The sequence below is a fragment of the Enhydra lutris genome, unplaced genomic scaffold (assembly GCF_002288905.1).
Source record: "Enhydra lutris kenyoni isolate GAN:26980312 unplaced genomic scaffold, ASM228890v2 scaffoldscaffold82, whole genome shotgun sequence".
NCBI classification, from domain to species: Eukaryota; Metazoa; Chordata; class Mammalia; order Carnivora; family Mustelidae; genus Enhydra; species Enhydra lutris.
Window position 1 is genome coordinate 1130530 of NW_019154166.1, and position 19156 is coordinate 1149685.

At 55.4% G+C, this 19156-nt stretch overlaps 2 protein-coding genes across 2 annotated transcripts; one reads left to right on the forward strand and one right to left on the reverse strand.

The window, feature by feature from the left end:
* Positions 1-6498: 6498 nt before the first annotated feature.
* Positions 6499-6864, forward strand: LOC111161082. The gene has a single exon (XM_022524565.1). It carries the CDS (start codon positions 6499-6501, stop codon positions 6862-6864), a length of 366 nt encoding a protein of 121 aa, XP_022380273.1.
* Positions 6865-14365: 7501 nt separating this feature from the next.
* On the reverse strand, positions 14366-18695 carry LOC111161112 (MIS12, kinetochore complex component). The gene is given in 4 exon segments (XM_022524598.1): positions 14366-16162; positions 16355-16426; positions 18548-18668; positions 18671-18695. Coding segments are annotated over 4 exon segments (879 nt in total). The 3' UTR covers positions 14366-15501.
* Between the last annotated feature and the right edge of the window lie 461 nt (positions 18696-19156).

Below are 19156 nucleotides of genomic sequence, written 5' to 3' on the forward strand. Positions count from 1 at the left end.
CTTGTTCTTGCTGAGCTGGGTTCTTCTGTTAGGCCAAAGTGCGCTTTGTCATTTCTGGAATCCAGAGGGGCCGCTAGAACTGGGAGGGGTGAAGAAGGACGCCCCCACGAGGGAAACGAAGCGGATCCTAGCTTCGACATCCCCTATACGCAGAGACTCCCTGACCTTTCCCCTGTCCTAGGCCCCCTGCCCCGTGCTCCCGCAGCACTCAGGGCACTCGACACACGGCGTTGTCCCTCCGGCTTCATCGCTGGCCTCCCCCTCACATGGGAAGCTCTCAGAGGGCAGGAGCTGTGACTGATCTGCTCGTCAGTTTATCCCCAGAGCCTAGCACAGAGCCTGGCACACAGTGGGCCTGAAGTCAGGCTGTATTAATAGGCAGATGGTAAAGGGATCCTCCCCAGATACATCCCTTAGCTCCCTTCCTGGCCACCGTACCATCCACGGGAAACCAGGGCCGCCTTCATAACAATCCCCAAGTCGGTAGGCCACCCCCCTGTCCCAGTGAGCCAGCAACCTTAGAACAGAACCCGTCTGTATTAAGATGTTTACGCCAATTCTAGATTTAAGACATTACGCCGTTCTCAACTCAGGAGAGATAGTTCTGCCCAAGATTCAGAAGCACAAGCTGATTGTACCCCTCCCCCCGCGGTCACCCTCCTCTCCCGGAGTCCCTTCTCCCTGCCATCCACTGGGGCCCACACCCCCTTGGTGTAGGAAAGATGTTAGGGTTCGAAGCCACGACAGCCAAGAAAGGATTTTTGAGACATGTTTGGTGCGAAAAGGTGGTTTTATCAGAGCACAGGGACAGGGCCCGTGGGCAGAAAGTTGCCCTGAGGACATGAGGAGTGGCCCACTGTATGCTTTCAAGTTGGGAGGTGGTTACGGTAGAGCCAGCCTCCCAGGTATTTTGGAAACAGAGCTTTAGGACCCTGAGGGGACCTGCTGTTGTTAGGAGAAGGTCATTTATTACTGACCAATCGAACACGAGTCCTGAGACCCAGCGGACGTGTATCAGTGGGGCACAGCTGGGGGGATGACTGCCAGCATGCATCTCAGAAGTCTCCAAAGGAATTTTTGTATGTTGAAGTGGACTTACAGGATCCTGGAGGTCGGGCTAGGATGGCCTTTTGCCCTTAGCCAAGCGTCAACATCAAAGCAGCTGAGTCCCTAGGGCAGGGTCACTCTGCCTGATTCAAGGACCCGCCAATGAGCCGGAGGAAGTAGGGAAATTTAACGATTGTTCCTCTGCCTCTGTTTCCCACATCAGTACATATGCTCATAATTGCTGTGGGTTTGTGGGTACAGACAAATTTACACCCAAAGTGCGTACCGTTGATTGTAAGTAGAGTGTACTTCAGGAACCGAGGCAGTGGAATGCGGTATGGGGGCCGTCCCACCCCTGAACACTGCCAGTGATGAGACACTCCCTGCCTCGGGCCGGCTCATCTCACTTTGAACGTCATGGGCCACGCAGGTGAGCTCTGTCCTCTTTTTGTGGGGGTGACGGTTTTGAACCCCAGGCACAATGATAGCTTTGAGCTGGCTCAGCGGAGCCCACGGAGCCCACAGAGCGGTGACTAACACGCGTTCTCAGCAGTCATGCTGGGCATCAGTAGACAGAACTTCTGTTGGTCTACGAGAGAGAGAAGTAGCTCGACAGCGCTGGAGGGCTTTGTCCTCTGTTGGGAGGATCACACGGCCAAAGTGCCCGGGGCTCGGTAGCCCAGCTGCGTCTCCTACCTCGCTTCTCCGGCCACCGTGCTCTCCCTTTCTAGCTGCGTGCTCTCCCAGCTCTTATGGCTTAAAAGGTGACAATGTATTTTGCTCAAGACACTAAAAAATCAAGAGGAGCTCAGATCTTAGCTGGAGATAAGTAGGAGCTGTAGCCTTTGATGATATAGCCTTAGAAGTCACACATTACTGTGTTCTAATGATTGGAGCAAGCATACATACACACACACACACACACACACACACACACACACACACACGCCCCAGTTCCAGGGGAGGCAACCGGACCCCACCTCTCCATTAGCGACATTTGAAGACGACCAGACCCACACGGGTAGGGTAGACTTTGATTAGCCATCTTTGGAAAATACAATACATCCCACCCTTGGAGCACTTTAATACCCTTTGCCCTAGAGGTGTCTGACTCACAATCAGGCTTGCATCATCCCAACCTAGAAGAGAGGGTCAGCTCCTTATCTGGCTCTCTGCCCAGCATCCTTGGTTCTCAGAAGACATGTGTGATCATTTGTCACTACAGATCATAGACATTGGAAACATTGCTGATTCCTTGGATTTGGGGCCAGGTCTGCAAAAGGTAAGCTGACGAGACCGGGACCCATGCCAGGGGGGTGTCTGGGAACCAGGGAACCAGGTCCCCGCCGAGCACAAGCAGGTTCACCTGCTCACATCAACACTCCCACTTACAAGAAGCCATCCCTGGTCCCAGGGGCGGAGCCGTCTAGGAGGCTGCCCGCGTTTCAAGTCTGCCGTCCACCCACCCTGGTCCAGCCTTTCTGGCTCGCTTTCGAATGGGGCACCCATGGGGGATCAGGTGGAGGAGGAAGGTAGCCTCTTCCTTAGGAGAGACGTGAGGGGAGGGTAAGTTGAAGGTGCCGGGAGTGAGAAGGTTGGGGTGCCAAGAGTCGTCCTCAGCAATGGTGGAAAACTGGGGGTCTCCAGCATCGCTGTGTTCCGGTAAATCCATCCAAGATGACTTTTGTCTCTCCTTAAAGTAAGCTGCTTAGGGACACCTGGGTGGCTCAGTTGGTTAAGCAGCTGCCTTGGGCTCAGGTCATGATCCCAGAGTCCTGGGATCGAGTCCCACATCGGGCTCCTTGCTCGGCAGGGAGCCTGCTTCTCCCTCTGCCTCTGCCTGCCACTCTGTCTGCCTGTGCTCGCTCTCTCTCCCTCTCTCTCTCTGAAAAATAAAAAAATAAAATCTTTAAAAAAAAAAAAAAAGTAAGCTGCTTAGAGAGGCCCGTGTGAACCGCGTCAAAGAATTCATTCGTGGGTCTGGGATTTAAGGCTCCCATTGGCCAAGGTGCTGCTGGGGTAGTAAGGCCTGGGCTGAGCTCAGTGGCTTTTCTGAATCATTGCCTCAGGGCCCTTCTAGAAGGCAGGCAGTACCCGCCCGGACGATGAGAGCAATACACACGAGCTTGAAGCCATGCCCTTCCTGTAATCCAGGCCCTAATCTTGGAACAGGTGGAGTAAGGGAGTCCCCCCAAGCCCATGATCCCGGCGCTGTGGTGGGCTGTCTGATTGTCAGGGGTGGGTGGGCCCCAGCATGGTGGGGAACTGGGAGAGAGAGCAGGGGAGGGGGAGGAAAGCCGGATGGGAGCATGACTCAAGGGTCCTTGAGTCATGAGTCCTCGCTGTCCCTGGTTTCCTAGCAACTGCTGCTGAGCCTGTGGTTGCTAGGCAACGTGGGGCCATCCAGACAGCTGGGGGAGGTCCTCCGTGGGCGTGGGCACTGATGAGAACATGGGCCACAGGCCACTGTGGACCCTGAGAGTGGCCTCTGGTTCTCACCTATTAATTGCTTCGGCTGCTCAAAAAAATAACATAACAATGGTACACGGAGCCTGGAAAAAGGAGAAAGCGATCACCCCATGATCTCGCCATCCAGACAGGGCGAAAAGGACCCTCTTTACCTTCCCAGTTGTGGCATCTCTCTACAGGAATACGTTTTCGTGGCGTTGACGTCCTAGCACGTGTGGTTTTAAGTCCTGCCTGTCCCACGTTGACTGGGATCATCACGAGGACCCTCCAAGAGTCTCAGTCCTTCCGTGTGAAGACAGCGCAGGGTTCCATCTGGTGGGTACGTTCACTGAACCCCCCATCCTCCCGATCTAACCCTGAGTTGGCTTCCACCAATGTTTGGCCATCAATCTGGCAAGAGACATCCTTCTACAAGGAGCTTTTCTTTAATCTTGGATCCTTGGCTCTACATCAGTAGTAAGAGGTGAGGGGCTGCTGTGAAAGGACGTGAGTGTCCATGTGATGTTCTAGGTCCTGCTCAGTGGCTCCCCTCTGAGGCGATACCCTCAGTGCTCACACGGGGTCCTGGATTCCCCCAGACAGGTTCTTGGCCATCTGCTCCCCTGTCCCCCCGAGCCCCAGGCCACATACAGCAAACACAGCACAAGCAGAGACCAGAATGGTCCTTGTGCTCTGCAGGGTTCCCCGGGTCTTTGCTCAGAACCGTGAGACCACCACGCGCAGGAGCTCAAGGAAGACTGCTGGAGAACTCAGTCACCGGATCTGCCAGACGAATGACCAGATCCAGTAGAGATCAGTCGAATCAGCTCCACCCGGGAGAACCTGACCCTCAGAACTGCAAACAAAACCCATGCTTTTCATTTTGTTTTGTCTTGTTTTTCCAGCTGGTATCTAAGAAGCAAAAACTCAGCGAGGTTGGTTTTTTTAGACCATGGCCTTACTGAAGGATGACTCTCCTGTCACGAGAGTCACCCACGTTACATGGACACAGCGATGAATTGTAGAAAAATTCAAGAGCTGTGCAACCACCACCAGCGCTGGGGTTGAGGACGTGCCTGTCCCTCCAGAAAGCTGGCCCGAGCCCCTCCGAGGTTCCTCGCCTCCTGCCCCGCTCTCCCGCCCGGGCGATCTCCCATCTGCTTTCCGTCTCTGTAAATGAGTGTGTCTGTCCTGGGTATTTCCTGCAAGCGGGACCATACAGTCTGGGTCTTGCGCACCTGGCTTTTCTGCACTTACTGAAATGTTTCTGAATTTCCTCCAGGAAGCAGCTCTATTGTGAAGTGTCCCCCCGTGGCACAGCTAAGCCACCTCGGATCACCCGCTTATCACCTGAAGAGCATCCACATTGCTCCCGGGTCGCCGCTGTTACCGGCAGCGCCGCTGTGGACCTTCCCGGACAGTCCCTGCTTTCGCGTGAACACCCGTCTTCCTGTCACGTGGGCAGTCGTGAACACCCGTCTTCCTGTCACGTGGGCAGTCGCTGGCAGTGGAATTCCTGACACTGGCACGTGTGTGTTTAGATTTTTATGAAACCGCCGAACTGCTTTTCCAAAGCCACCCCACCTTTCTCACATTCCCGCAGGAGCGTGGGAGGGTCGTATCCTCTCCACCTGCCTGCCTTCTAGAAGCTCCGGCAGCTGACGGGGGCGGGGAGGGGGTTGAGATGTGAGTCTGCAGCTGCCAACCGCCATTCATCCTTCCCCGTCCTTACTCATTCCACAAATACTGTCTGGGCCCTGCGGCTCCGTGGTGGGCTCTGGCCCAGCCAGGGATCCGTGGCAACACCGCAGGGTGGAGAGACGGAGAGGTCCCTGGGACATGTCCCCTGCGCTCCGGGCCTGCTTTCCCCTCGGCCTTTCCCTTACAGGAGGCCATGAGCTCCGTGATGACAGTCTGAGCCTGACAGCATACGCCCCCATTCCCCCCGGACCCCAAAAGCCCTCGTGGCTGTTCCCCCCGCATTCCACAGGGGTACCCTGCTGGCCTTGGAACCCCCGCGTCTGAAGCCTGTGGCAGCGCCAGTGGAAGGCAGGGAAGGGCCTGGGGGATGCCCGGAGGGGCCTGAGTAGAAAGTACCCGCATGTACTCAAACCGGAGCCGCCCGCAGGACTGGATTTGGGGCGCGGCCTCCAGGATCACAGCAGGGACAGATGCACCCGCAGGGAGGGGCTGGGAAGGAGGAAGAAGGAAGGAAAGGCTCCATCCATCTCTGGGCCCTGGGATAGCAGAGAGAGCCTTTGTTTTGTTCCCATTTTTGCCTATGGGCCTTTCTAACTTTCAGGTTTGCGACAAGGATTATGTATTTGTTTTTTTCATGTATTGCACTTTAGATTAAAAAAAAAAAAAAACAGAAACAGACCCGTAAAAAAAATTTCTTTTAAAAAGACAAATACAGGGATGCCTGGGTGGCTCAGTTGGTTAAGCAGCTGCCTTCGGCTCAGGTCATGATCCCAGCGTCCTGGGATCGAGTCCCACATCGGGCTCCTTGCTTGGCGGGGAGCCTGCTTCTCCCTCTGCCTCTGCCTGCCATTCTGTCTGCCTGTGCTCGCTCTCTCTCCCTCTCTCTCTGACAAATAAATAAATAAATAAAGACAAATACAAATAAAAATAATTACTATTTAAAAATGGTAACTATGGAAATTAAAAAAGACAAATATAAAAATTTTTTTTTTAATTTTTAATAAATAAATAAATAAATACATTTTTAAAAGACGAATACAACCCCAGGGAAGCTCCGCGCGCAGCTGGGGTCCTGGCCGGGCCCAGCCTCGCGCCCCGGGGTCCCCGCCCGCGGCTCGTATCCCTGCTCCGCGCCCCGCGCCCCGCGCCGCGTTGCCATGGGAACAGGCCGGCGCCGTGGCGCGGGGAGGAGCCGGGGGAGGTGCAAGGCCGAGCGGTCCCCGCCCCTCCGCTGGCAGAGCCTCTGCGCATCCCGGCAGCCGCCCACCGCGCTCTGTCCGGCGACCCCCGAGCTCCTCGCCCATGGCGGCCCCGCTCTTCCCGCGCAAGCCCTGGGCCCCCGCGCCCACCCTCTCGGACCCCGCCGACGACGCTGGCGGCCTGTTCGACGAGCCGCCCCCGGAAGAGCCCCCCGCGGCCCGCGCGCCCCGGGCGGTGGCGGCGGCGGGCAGGAGGGCCGGTCGGCGCGCTGGCGGCAGGGTGCAGGGGGCCCGCTCGGGGCAGCCCTTCAAGGCCGCGGCGCGCCCTCAGCCCGAGGAGGAGGCGCCCGCGCGGGACGAGGGCTGCTACCTCGACCATTTCCCGCACCTCTCTGTCTTCATCTACGCGGCCATCGCCTTCTCCATCACCTCCTGCATCTTCACCTACATCCACCTGCAGCTGGCCTGAGCGGCCGGGGCGGGGGCCGGGGGCGCGGGGGGCGGGACGGGAAACCAGGGCTCGGCGCGGCTGTGCGGGAGATGCGCCGCGCCCTTCGTCTGGCTTCTGATGCTTGCTGCTTTTGTCCTGTGTTGTCACTGCCTTTGTGTCCTGCTCTTCTGGGGGCACGTCCGAAGTAGCGGCCCGTAGTGAAAGGAGGATCCGTCCGCCCCCGAGATCAGGGGAGCGGGCGGTCATCCCCCGGCGCTTGGAGGAGCGGGGTGCTGCTCACGGTTACGATCATGTCCCTGGACCCCACACTTCCTGAGGTGCGAGCAGGCGCAGCGAGTCCAACCTTCGGTTCCTTAAGGGACGAGCTCCGGGAGAGGGCCCCGCGGGGAGGGAGGGTCGCGCCCTGGCTCGGGCCGGGCCGGAGCCCTGTGATGCTGCATCGCCCCCACCCCCACCCCCCCCGGAGCACAGCCAGACGCCCCCGAGCTGGAGGACCTGAGCGCCCCGCGGACGCCGCCGGAGCGCAGGACGTGGTGAGTGGAGATCGTCCGGGGGGCGCGTTGCCGCGTCCCCGGGGGCGTGAGCTGACCCGCACCTTGCGTTTTTCCTGCCTTAGGCTTTGCTGCCGCGCTCCCGGGCTTGGCCAAGACCCACAGCCGGAGGGCTTGTCCTGGCAGGAGGCCACGCTGTGGTCGCGTCCTGGATGGCGTGGGACCGGCGGCTGCAGACCTCCGGGGACGCGGGCCCCTCGCTCGCCGGCGGCGCAGGATGAGACGGAGTGGGGCCCGGCTGGGGTGCGCGGGAGGGCTCTCTCTGCGTCTCTGGCGCCTTCAAGCGGGCCCTGAGCGCTGCCGCAGCACTGCGACCCAAGACCAGGTTGTGGGGTATCTGTCATTAGCCAGAATTCCTGCGGAAAACGATGGGGGTTGTCATCTCAGACAGAAAAGGCCTAACACGGAAGCCCACCTGGGGAGTTCCTCACCTACCTGCCATCCCTATTTTGCTCATGAATGTCAAAGTCCTCAACTCAGCTCTCTCCTGTGTTACCTGGAAATGTCTGTCTTACCTCTGAGGAAATAAATCCCTTTTTCAGTCTCCTGGACACTGAGTTCTCACTTAATTTGGGGCCAAACTGTGGGCCCGCCAAGCTTCCCAGTCTGCTGTGTTTCACCCCATAATCCTGAGAGCATCCCTCCTGTCCCTCCCAAACAGGACTGTCCCATCATCAGCCTTCCCAGGTGTCACCTTTTCCTCCACTAAACAGTCACATGGGCTATTCTCCCTATCGGGCTCCCGGGAAATGCCAGCGTCCAGGTCTGCTCCCTCCCTGTGGGTCTGTGACTATCCCCTGTGGCTTCACCAGCCGCCCTCAGATTGAGTCCCCGCCTGCTTCCATTATCAAGACGCTTCTGCCCCAGTATGGTCCCCCAACTAAGATCTAGAATCTCCCCCTCCCTTTCACCAAGCTTGTGTCTTTATAAGCTCAGCGTAATCCAGTACCAGAGCCTTGTCACTTACCAGTCCTGTGCTCCGGTGACCCACACCACTGCAGGGCTCAGTGTCACCTCTCTGCATTTCGCTTCAGTGCTGCAAATAGGATGCCCACTGTTCCCCGCAATCAGCCTGTGCTTTACACCCCCGGTTTACTACAATGGTGGCTCTGTTCCCCATAATTAAGTCTCTAAGGCACCCGCAGTAGGTACCTCTCACTGGTTTTCCTGCCTTCGGTCTTGGATATTGGATGTCCTACTGACTTTAATATTGACTAACCCCTGAGTCCCAGTAGGGAGCTCCGTGTTCTCCAGACACTCCCACTGTTCCCATCCACACATCTTGTAGACCCTCATTCGACAGTCCTTCTGGGACGACTCAGGATATGATCCCCCAGTACTCTCCCCTCTCATGCCCGGAGAGTAGGATCTCCCGCCATTCCCAGAACCAGAGTCCCCTGTTCCTCAATATACACCTCCACGTCCTACCCCAAACTCCACTCTCCAGCTCTTGTTGCCTCTACAGCCTGAATGTAGGCTCCAGTATTCTCCCCAATGTCCAGTCCCATTTGGCTCCCTTATTTCAGGATTCACTGTGTGGCTCCCCCAACACTAGGACTACCACTGCCTCTCTGATACAGTGCTCCAGACTTCCCTAACATTCTCCGCATCACTGTTGTCCTTAGTACTAGGCTGCCCCCACCCCCGGACTGAATTGCATTCTTCCCATACACCCATAATCTTCCCCTATAAGTCCTCCCTTTCTCCATACCCTGATATTCCTAAAGCTCCTGAAATTTCCTGTATCTCCTTGAAATTCCTGATTCCACTGGGCTCCGGTGGGAGCCTGGCCCACGTTTTTTAACCAATATTAAATTTCTATCCTCCCACCATCCGTGTGTACTTTCCACGTCCCTTTATGCCTGACCTGGCCAGTTTCCTCTTACACAGTTCAAATATCCCATATCCCCTGCACTGCCCACCTACTTTCACGGTTGCTGCTTCTCTACATGGAGCTCTCAACTGTCCTCCAACTTCTGGGCTTCCGATGGAAGGTTCCTTTGTCTCGAATATCCAGCCTCTCCACTCAAGTACGAATAGGCTGTCTTTTCAGGGTTCAACCATCAAAAACAAATGGGTCCATTTGGGGGATGCTTTGGCCACGTTACTGAAGAATCAAATCTGGAGAGCGTCCTCCTGACCGAGCTAGAGTCACGCACCTACCTTTGGCCGGAAGGCGGAAGAGCAAACTTGACACGCAGCCCCGTGAAGATAGGATGCGATAGGAAAGAAGGTTTCCCAATGGAAACTGAAGTCATCACGACCATGGAGGGTGGGCCGGCAAAAATCACGAGACAACCGGTAACGCAACTCTCAGCAGATCACAACTGACAGTGGGAGAGACTACAAGGCAACTTGTCCTATGACACACTGAGCTGCTGGGGGTGGGTAGGCATGTGGAGGCAGTGACCGAACAGTGGTTTCTGGATACCATGGGACAGTAGGAAGTTTATGTTGGGGGACACAGTGGGAAATGAGCCATAATCGGGAGAAGAAATGGATCCGTTTTTTTTTTTTTTTAAAGATTTTATTTATTTATTTGACAGAGAGAGAGACACAAGTAGACGGAGAGGCAGGCAGAGAGAGAGAGAGAGAGAGAGGGAAGCAGGCTTCCCGGTGAGCAGAGAGCCCGATGTGGGACTCGATCCCAGGACCCTGAGATCACGACCTGAGCCGAAGGCAGCGGCTTAACCCACTGAGCCACCCAGGCGCCCCAGGATCCGTTTTTTTAAGTGTTTCATTTTTTCTTGGGTATCTAGCACTGGAGATAGTCATTATTAGTAAGACAGCTAGAACCCTGACCTCCATGGAGCCCGCTGTGTTAATAACGGAATTTACGGTGTGACAGCGCGGATGTCTTACCTGGCCTGAAGGCTCTCAGTCCCGTGAGGAGTTTCTTTTATTTTCCCCATTTTGTAGATGAGGAAACAGACATAGGGGAAGTGATCTGGCCAAGGTCGCAAGACCTGTGAAGGACTAGATGACCCCAGGCATTGTTTCTGGAGTGTGTAGTCTCATTGTTCTTAGAGCATCATAGCTCTAAGTGACATAGAATTCACATGCCACAGACCTAATGCATTTAGTATCAAGATTAGGATATGTCGTTACCCTGAAAGGAAACCCTCCCTTCACCCCTTACCCATCTCCCTCCGACCACCACCACCCGCCCCCATGCCTAGGCAAACCCTAACGACTTCCTGTCTTTATGGCTTTGCCTGGTCTGCACATCCCCTGTAAATGGGGTCCTGCGGCATGTGGTCCTTTATGACTGGCTCCTTTCACGTAGCACGATGTCTTAGCAACGTGTGGCGATGCCTCATTTCTATTGCTAAGTGATATTCCCTGTATGGATAGACCAGGTAGACCAGGTAGACTGCATTTTACTCTCCAGATGGATACCTTGTGTTCAGTTGGGTTGTTTCCCTTTTCGGTTACTGTGATTAACGCTGCTGTGAACGTTCACGTTCAATGTTGTGTGTGCGGACACGGGTTTTCATTCCTCTAGGAGTGGCATTACTGATTCACAGGGCAACTGGACGTTTAGCCGTTCAGGAAACCACAAGACTGTTTCCCAAAGTGACTGTGCCGTTTTACATTCTCACCAGAATCACAGCAGGGTTCCACGTTCTCCACCGTGTTGACAAAACGTATCTTTTCCTTTTTTAAGTCATAACCTCAGTGTGTGTGAAGTGGAGTCCCTTTGAGCTTTGATTTGCATTTTCCTGACAGCAATGACATACAGCATCTTTTCCTGTGCTTGCAGCTGTCTACCTTCAAAGAAGCATCTAGTCAGGTCTTCTACTCATTTTTTAAATCATGACATTTGAAAAAATGCAAAAGAAAAAAAAGTTGGGGGTCACCTGCCTGCATCAGACTCTTGATCTCCGGGTCATGAGTTCAAGCCCCATGTTGGTGTAGAGATTACTTAAATAAACCATGCCCCCCCCCCAAAAAAATCAAAAACATAAAACTGGGCCATTTGACTTGAATTCTATGAGTTCTTTAGGTATTCTGAATAAAGCCCATCATGAGGAATTATTTGCAAAATGGTTCTCCCATTCTGCGGTCTGCCTTTTAACTTTTGGGACGGTGTCTTCGACATGCCAGGGGTGTTTTAAATCTTGATAATGTCGTTTATCTATTTTTTTCCCTTTGTTGTTTGTGTTTGGGGCATCTAAGAAGCTATTGCCTAATTCAAGGTCAGGAAGAGTTAAGCCTGGGTTTTCTCCCAGTTCTATAATGTTAGCACTTCCATTCAGATCTTTGATCCGTTCGGGGTGTGTTTTTGTACGTGGTGTGAGGTAGGGACCTAACTTCAAACACCAACGGCCGACAGGGTATGTAATGAAGCCTGAAGAGGAGGGGCCTTGGAAAGCCTCCTCATACCGCCATGCCGGGCCCAAACCCATGGGGGCAAAAACTCCTTCGTTCGGGGCCTCCCCATGTGTCTCTTCACCTGGCTGTTGAGTCGCATATCCTTTGAAGTAAACCGGTGGTCTAACTGGCACACAGGTCTCCCGAGTTCTGTGAGTCTCTCCAGCAAATAACGGAGCCCAAGGACGGGGCCACGGGAACCTGGGATGGACAGCCAGGTGGACGGAAGCCCAGGTTAGCGACCAGGACTTGCGGCCAGCATCTGAGGAGCAAGGCAGCCGTGCTGGACTGAGCCCTGGACCTGGTGAATCTGTTATGGCCAAGTAGGCAGGGTCAGGATTGAGTCGAACTTCAGATGAGGTCCTCACACACATGAGGACTGAGTGCAGATCCTCCTCCACAGCGGTCCCCTATAGTCCTATTTCTAGAAGGTCGGTAGTTGTAGGAGTGGCGACAATACTGACCCCATCGCTGCCTCTCCCTCTTGTTCAGTTCGAGCGATGACCTCTCTTTGGGCCACATGTTCCGGGTCCCTCGGAGAATAACCCACAGACCTTGGAAACACACACACAGGATGAGGGGAGGCTCGCTCTGGCCTCCCTGGACTCTGTTAAGGATAACGGAGTCCTTCCCTGTCCACATGGATGGAGCCACAAGAGCTCATTCAAGGTTAGCGGGAGGTCAACGAGGAGTTGGCTGCAAGTTCTTTGAGGTGCCTGTGGACCCTGTGAACTCACTACAGTGCCCTTCTGCGGGTCCCCTCGCTCCACAAAAACCTGCAGACGGGCAGGCCGGACTTGGTGGAGAGTAACTGAGTCGCTGGAGGGTCGACTGCCCCTCCTCCAGCAGCGAGTTCCCCTGAATAAAACTGTGTTAACGTATGGGGTCACCTGAACTGTCGATTTGGGGGACACCCAACTGCCCCTTCCCCACCTTCTAACCACAGTCATATTGGCTCTTTGCTTTGCGTTGGCGCCGTGCCCCACTCTCGACCCACCGGGCGCCTGGCCCTGCGGCAGGACGGGGAACAGATTGTGGGACAGATGCGACAGTGAGAGAGAATAAATACCAGGGGAAGAGTGGGACCAGGCATCTGGGGAACCTGAAGGTTGGTTTTGCGAAGTCAGAGGCTCTAACGCAGGAGAGAGTAGGAAACTCAGTGAGAGGGAGGCTGGATGGGAACAGGTCCATGAAGCCCAGAGGATAACTTGGGGCTTATTATCCTTTTTTCTGAATTCCTGAGGGAAGAGTTTAATTATCAGAGGACAATGGGGCCAAGTAGATTGATTTGCTCCTGCGGACGACACTACTGCAACAAACAGTACCAATGTCCCCAGTTACTAAGTGCCGGCTCGGCGTGAAACGAACTCCTGAGATTTTTGGGATTTTTCTTAAGCCGGGTTTGGAGCCTGATGCAGGGCTCGAACTCAGGACCCTGAGATGGAGACATGAGCTGAAATCTGGAGTTGCACACTTAAGCGACTGAGCCACCCAGGCGCCCCTGAACTCCTGAGTTTTAAACACTGTGTACTTCACCCTTCTGTCCAGATTGCGTCCATATTCTAAGTGCATTCGGGTGAACCATATTATTGTAGCTATGAGGCCAAATGTGCGTCAGCTGTTGCTTCCTTAGTAAGGACCAACCTCCTTCTGAGTTGAGTATGCGAACATCTTAGCTTAATCAGGTCTATTTTTTTTTAAGTTTATTTATTTATTTGACAGAGATCACAAGCAGGCAGAGAGGCAGGCAGAGAGAGAGAGGAGGAAGCAGGCTCCCCACTGAGCAGAGAGCCTGATGCAGGGCTCGATCCCAGGACCCTGAGATCATGACCCAAGCCGAAGGCAGAGGCTTAACCCACTGAGCCCCCCAGGCGCCCCTTAATCAGTTCTGAGTTAACGTGTAACAAACCTTGTGAGTTGAGAGAACGGAAATGCATTCCTCCCTGCCCCGGAGGCCAGAGGTCCCAAACAGAGCCGTCAGTCCCCGGGGAGGTGCTCCCACCTGCCTCTGGGGTCACCCTGCCCCCTCCTCTTCTGTCTCCAATCTCCCTCTGCCTTTCTCTAGCGAAGACACTGGCCCCTGGATTTCGGGCCCATCCAGGTAATTCAGGACGCTCCCCCATCTCTAGATCCTTAATTATTCCTGCGAAAGACCGTTTTTTTCCAAGTGAGGCACAATGACAGGTTCTAGGAATCAGGACCTGGACATACCTTTGGGGGAATCTCCACTTAATCCTCTATGCTTGATTTTTTAAATTAATTTACTTACTTGAGATAGAGAGAGAGAGCGCATGGGCACACACAGGAGCGGGACGGGAGAGAATCTTCAGGCAAACTCCACACCGAGCACTGAGCCCAGCGCAGGGCTCGATCCCATGACTGGGAGATCATGTGAGTCAAAACGGAGCTGCACACTCCACCGACTGAGCCACCCAGGCACCCCTCTACAGGAGGAGATTTTAAATAAGCCACAAACATGGGCAGCCTGGCTGGCTCAGTCGGTGGAACATGCGACTCTTGGTCTTGGGGTCGTGAGTTCAAACCCCACCTTGGGCCCTGAGATTACTTAAAATAATAGAAAATCGAAAACCAAAGCCTTTAAAATATATGTATTTCATGTACAGGATTGGGAAAAAAAGTCTTTCATAATAAACATATTCCAGGTAAACACAGGCACCTTAAATCTATGAATATCTGATCACAAACATTAATGTCCCGAGTTACTCTCCGGCATAAAGGAGAAGTCTGAATCCCGTTCTTTAGGAAGACACGGAGGGCAAAGTCTAAGAGCGGGCACTGCTATTCACGCTTTCTCTGCGGGACGTACGGACTGATCTCATGCAGTGTCACACGGAGTCACTTCAGAAGAAAACATGAGACTCCACCAAATTTAAGTGCAAGACAGCTAAAACCTCCCTAAATACTTGGGGACTAAATACTTGATGCTTAGGAGTATGAATAAATAAGTTAAAAACACTAGGTACAGGGGCAGATTCCAAAACTCACTTAAGTATGAACAAAATGAATAAATGCCCAGCGGTCAGCTCACATCGGCTTTGCCCTTGGCTCTGTTCCAGGCTTCCCCTTCCACACCGGTGAGATCTGCCTCTTCTCCGTCCATGATCGTCCCCCGCTGGGCTCCCAGATGCCACATTGTGCCACCATCACAGAGAGGCTCCAGCTCAGGAACGAACTGAAGTTCTGTGCTTTTTACCGAAGATCACGGCTGCCGTTCAACTTCCTTCTCTCCCTCAGCGGACATCCCCGCGGAAGCCCTGCTCGCGGCCAAGGGCAGGCAGGCTGTGATGTGTCGTGGGGCAGTGGCTGGTCTGTAACAAAGCCCCCCACCTTACCTTTTTTTCATGTGATCGTATGCAGAGAGTAAGTTGAAAGGACCAAGGTCACAAAGGACCCGTGACCGAGAAACAGCTTCACACGCGTCTCCGACCAGCCAGGGAGAGCCCTGCCTCTCCAGTCAAGGCGCCCATTGAGTTGCTACTGGACCAGGGCTTCTGTCCCGCCGGCGAGAGGTCTCCAGGAAACAGATGCTCCAGAGATTAGTCCCCGACGGTGAGAGCAACCTCAGCAGAGCGGACCAAGACAGAGGGAGGTGCAGGGCGGGACGAAGAGCAAACAAAGGAAGTCCCGTAGCGCGGACAGCGCACAAGAGTATCAAGACAGAAATCCCTGCTGTTCTGCTTTCCGATGAGCTCCTGTGCCTCCTGAGAAATTAAGATATTTTCATTCTTTTGCTTTCCCTCTCCACTGTGTCCCTGATGGTCTGGAGTTTTCTGGAGTTCTGGACCAGGAACGCCAAGCTCTCCCTAAAGTCACTAGTCCCCTGATCTCTGCCACAGTTGTCCAGCTCATCAAAGAAAGCCAATGTCTGTTTAAGTTTGGCCTCAACGATTTTTTGTTCCTCTAATTCTTCGAGGAGGGCCTGCTTAGCGCCGACTTCAGTCTTATACCTCTCTTGCAGCTGTTCGATTTCTTCCTGGAGAAGCTGGAATTCTTCCTCGGTACAAGGATGCGTCTCCTGAGGCTTATCTTCCGGAAGCAGGACGTGCGGGGGAATGCGCAGGACCAGCTGCAGACACAGCTGCTCCATTCTGCCAAAAAGGTTATCGAAACGGCCTTTCATGAAGCCAAGAAACTTCTCGGTGCATTTGCGAATCTGGATGGGGCTGATCTCACAGCCTGGCATGTCGGCCAGCTTCTTCAGGATAACCTGCTCGACGGCCTGCATCACCTCGAACAGGTAGTCCTGAAACGCGATGTAGATTCTGAGCATGCAGGTCTGCGGCGTGAAGCCGAAGAACTGGGCCTCGTAGGCCATCGGGTCCACGGACATCTTTGCTCCCTCCGCGGGCCTGTTTCTGACTATGAACAATCTGCCAACGCAAAAAGGAAAAAAACCCTTTTGGATGACATCATTTGATGAGAGCAACAAAGCCCGTCGGGGAGAGCCAGGAAGCCAGCAACACAACCCAAGGAGCGAGCGCGTCCAGAAGCCCGCCACTGCCCGCCGCCCTCCCTGTCCACAACACGATACAAGCCTTGCTCTCTGAGATTCTTTCCTTCACTTCTCATTAACACCGGTTCTGGCCCAGGGCTCCATCTCCTGAACTCTGCTATCGTCCTGGACCACTTTCACACTCAGACGGACGGCCTAGGCAATGCCCGAGACGCAGTGGCCCTCGTCTCCACTCCTCCAGCCACCCGGCCCCTCTCCCCACGTGCCCCTGATTACAGCCTTATATGCTATTCCACCAGCCCCTCTCCACGTGCTCGCCTGTTTCACTTCCTCCCACTCCCCTGTGCCTTCCTTCAGGATCGAGTTCAAACTCCTTGAACACGGCTTCCACGGGCCTCCGTTACCAGCCGCTCTGTCTCCCTCCTCAAGGACCAAGGACATACAGCGCAGAGTTCATTCATCCTATCTTCCTCTCCCATCTTTCATCGCCCATAGGAACCCACTCTAGTGTTTCAATGGGAGCCTTTTCAATCCACCTTTAATTCATCTTGGATAGGTTTTAGGTAGCTTTTTTTTTTTTTTTAAAGATTTTATTTATGTGACAGAGAGAGAGAAAGAAAGACCACACGTGCACACAAGCAGACAGAGAAAGGGAGAGCCCGAAGCGGGGCTCGGTCCCAGGACCCTGGGATCACGACTGAGCTGAAGGCGTGCCCATCCCCGTGACCGACACCTGGTTTGCTGTTAGCACCCTGCTACCAGACACCATGCTGTACCGAAAGCCCTCCCGCAACACCTCCTCGGGGACCTGCGGGTAATTCACGTCGGCAAGTAACTGCTGGGCCACGGAGCTTACTCAGACACGACTCCTCACTAAATACTGTGCGGAGTTCTCCAGAACATCTGGGGAGAAGCAGGGCAGGCTGACTGACACTCCCCCGTGCAGTTCACGAAAACTTCTCATGTCTTTGTCAACACCGGATATCGTTCCGCTTTCTAATTCTTGCCAGTCTGGTAGGAGGGAAGTTGTTCTACAGAGTTGCTTTTTGAAAACCAGAACCGGGGCTCCTGGGTGGCTCTGTCGGTTGAGTGCCCAACTCTTTGCTTCGGCTCAGGTCGTGATCTCGGGGTCCTGAGATCGAGCCCCATGCTGGGCTCCACGCTGGGTGTGGAGCCTGCTGAAGATGCTCTCCCTTCCTCTGCCCCCTCCCTCCCAACCCCGCGTGCGCTCAGGCACTCTCTCTTAAAAAAATACCAAATCATGAGATATCATTTATAAAAAAGAAAAAGAAAAAACCCCAAAACCATTCATGTACCCCACACACAGGATGGACACGGAGGGCTGAACGTACACTCTCCCCATCCCACCTAACCTGCTGCCTACATCAGCATGACTTCCCTTTTCTGGGAAACCCGAGTTTTCACCATTCAAAGGGATCGACTCTTCAATGGGAAGCGTCCATAACACGGACTGTAAGATTCTGAAACCCCTGCCTCACCTGTTTCTCCCAACCCCGGACAGTGAGTGGAGGACCCCCACCCAACCCCAATCAAGCCCCACAAATAGAAAGATTCTGCTCAATCCACACTTGGATCCTCAGAGGTCCCATCTTGCCCTCCATCCCCGACAGACGGCCAAAGCTGCCTGGAGGTGTGCTCCCTCACGGAGGCAAGCAATTCGCCCAGCGGGGCTCACTCGTGGGCTGTGGGCAGGATAGCTGGAGGGCAGGCAAAACCTTTTACACTTTACTAACTCCTCTCCACACCCAGCCCGGGGCTGTCACTCATGACCCCACAGGAAAAGTGGCAGGCGACACCAAGTAAAGGTGTTTTAACGTGGGTCTCTGGTCGCCGGTGAGGCTGCGCACCACCTCCTGCACACGAGCTCCTCGGGCTTCTCCCTCCGTGAGGCGCCCACCGGCACCCCAGCCAAAGCCCGCTCTCCCGGCCTTTACTCGGGTGCTCCCTTATCCGCCCCCTGATGGTCGCTCCCTGCTCCAAAACTCTAAATGCTTCCTTGGAACCGCGCCAGTCAAGTCTGACACTGCCCGCCGGACCGAGCTACCTTCCCCCAACCCCCCCGGCCCTCCATGTTCTCGCTCCTTCAAGGAAAGATGCTGGGGCCCAGCATCCTCCGAGGGCCCCGGGCGACCCAGCCGCTCTGAGCTCCCGCAAAACCTCCCCCTCCCCAGGGTACCTCCCCCCAGCGTCTTTCCCTCCCCAGCTCCCTCCCCCCAGCGACTTCCCCTCCCCAGGGCACCTCCCCCCAGCTCCCCACCTCCAGCGTCTCCCCCTCCAGGGCCTTCCCCACCCCAGGGTATCCCCACCAGCGCCTCCCCAGCCCCGGACGCCGAGCCCGCTCTCCGCCGGGAAGCTCGCCGCAGCTACGCCGGGCGGGGACCACTTCCGGCGCGCCGCGCGCTGCGTCGGCCCCCGCGGCCCCGCGGCATGCCGGGACCTCGGGGAAGGCGGCGCGCGGCCCGGCCGGCGGGCGCCCCGAGATGCTGCCGAGCGCAGCCCTGCCCTCCCCGCTGCTTGGAGGAGGCGATGCGGCCCCGCGGCCCTTACCCGAGCGGGGGCGAGGGCGACGAAACCGACCACGCACCGCCTTCCCGCCGCCGCCTTTAAGCCACCGCCGGCCGCTGCGGAGATGCGGCCCCGCCGGCTGCCCGGATGCCGCCCGATTCCGGCCTCGGCGAACGGGGGCCCGGGCGGGACGCCGTCGTGCTCCTGATTGGCCGGCGGCGGGGGCCGCCTCGCTCAGACGCGAAGGGGCCGGGCGGGAAGGCCAGCTGTGGCCGGCGCGGATTGGCGCACGGACCCGGGACTCCCACGCCTCTCCCCGACGTCGCCGGGCTGGTGGGCGGGGCGGCGGGGCAGGGCCCCGCGGAGGCGCCGCTCGCGATTGGCC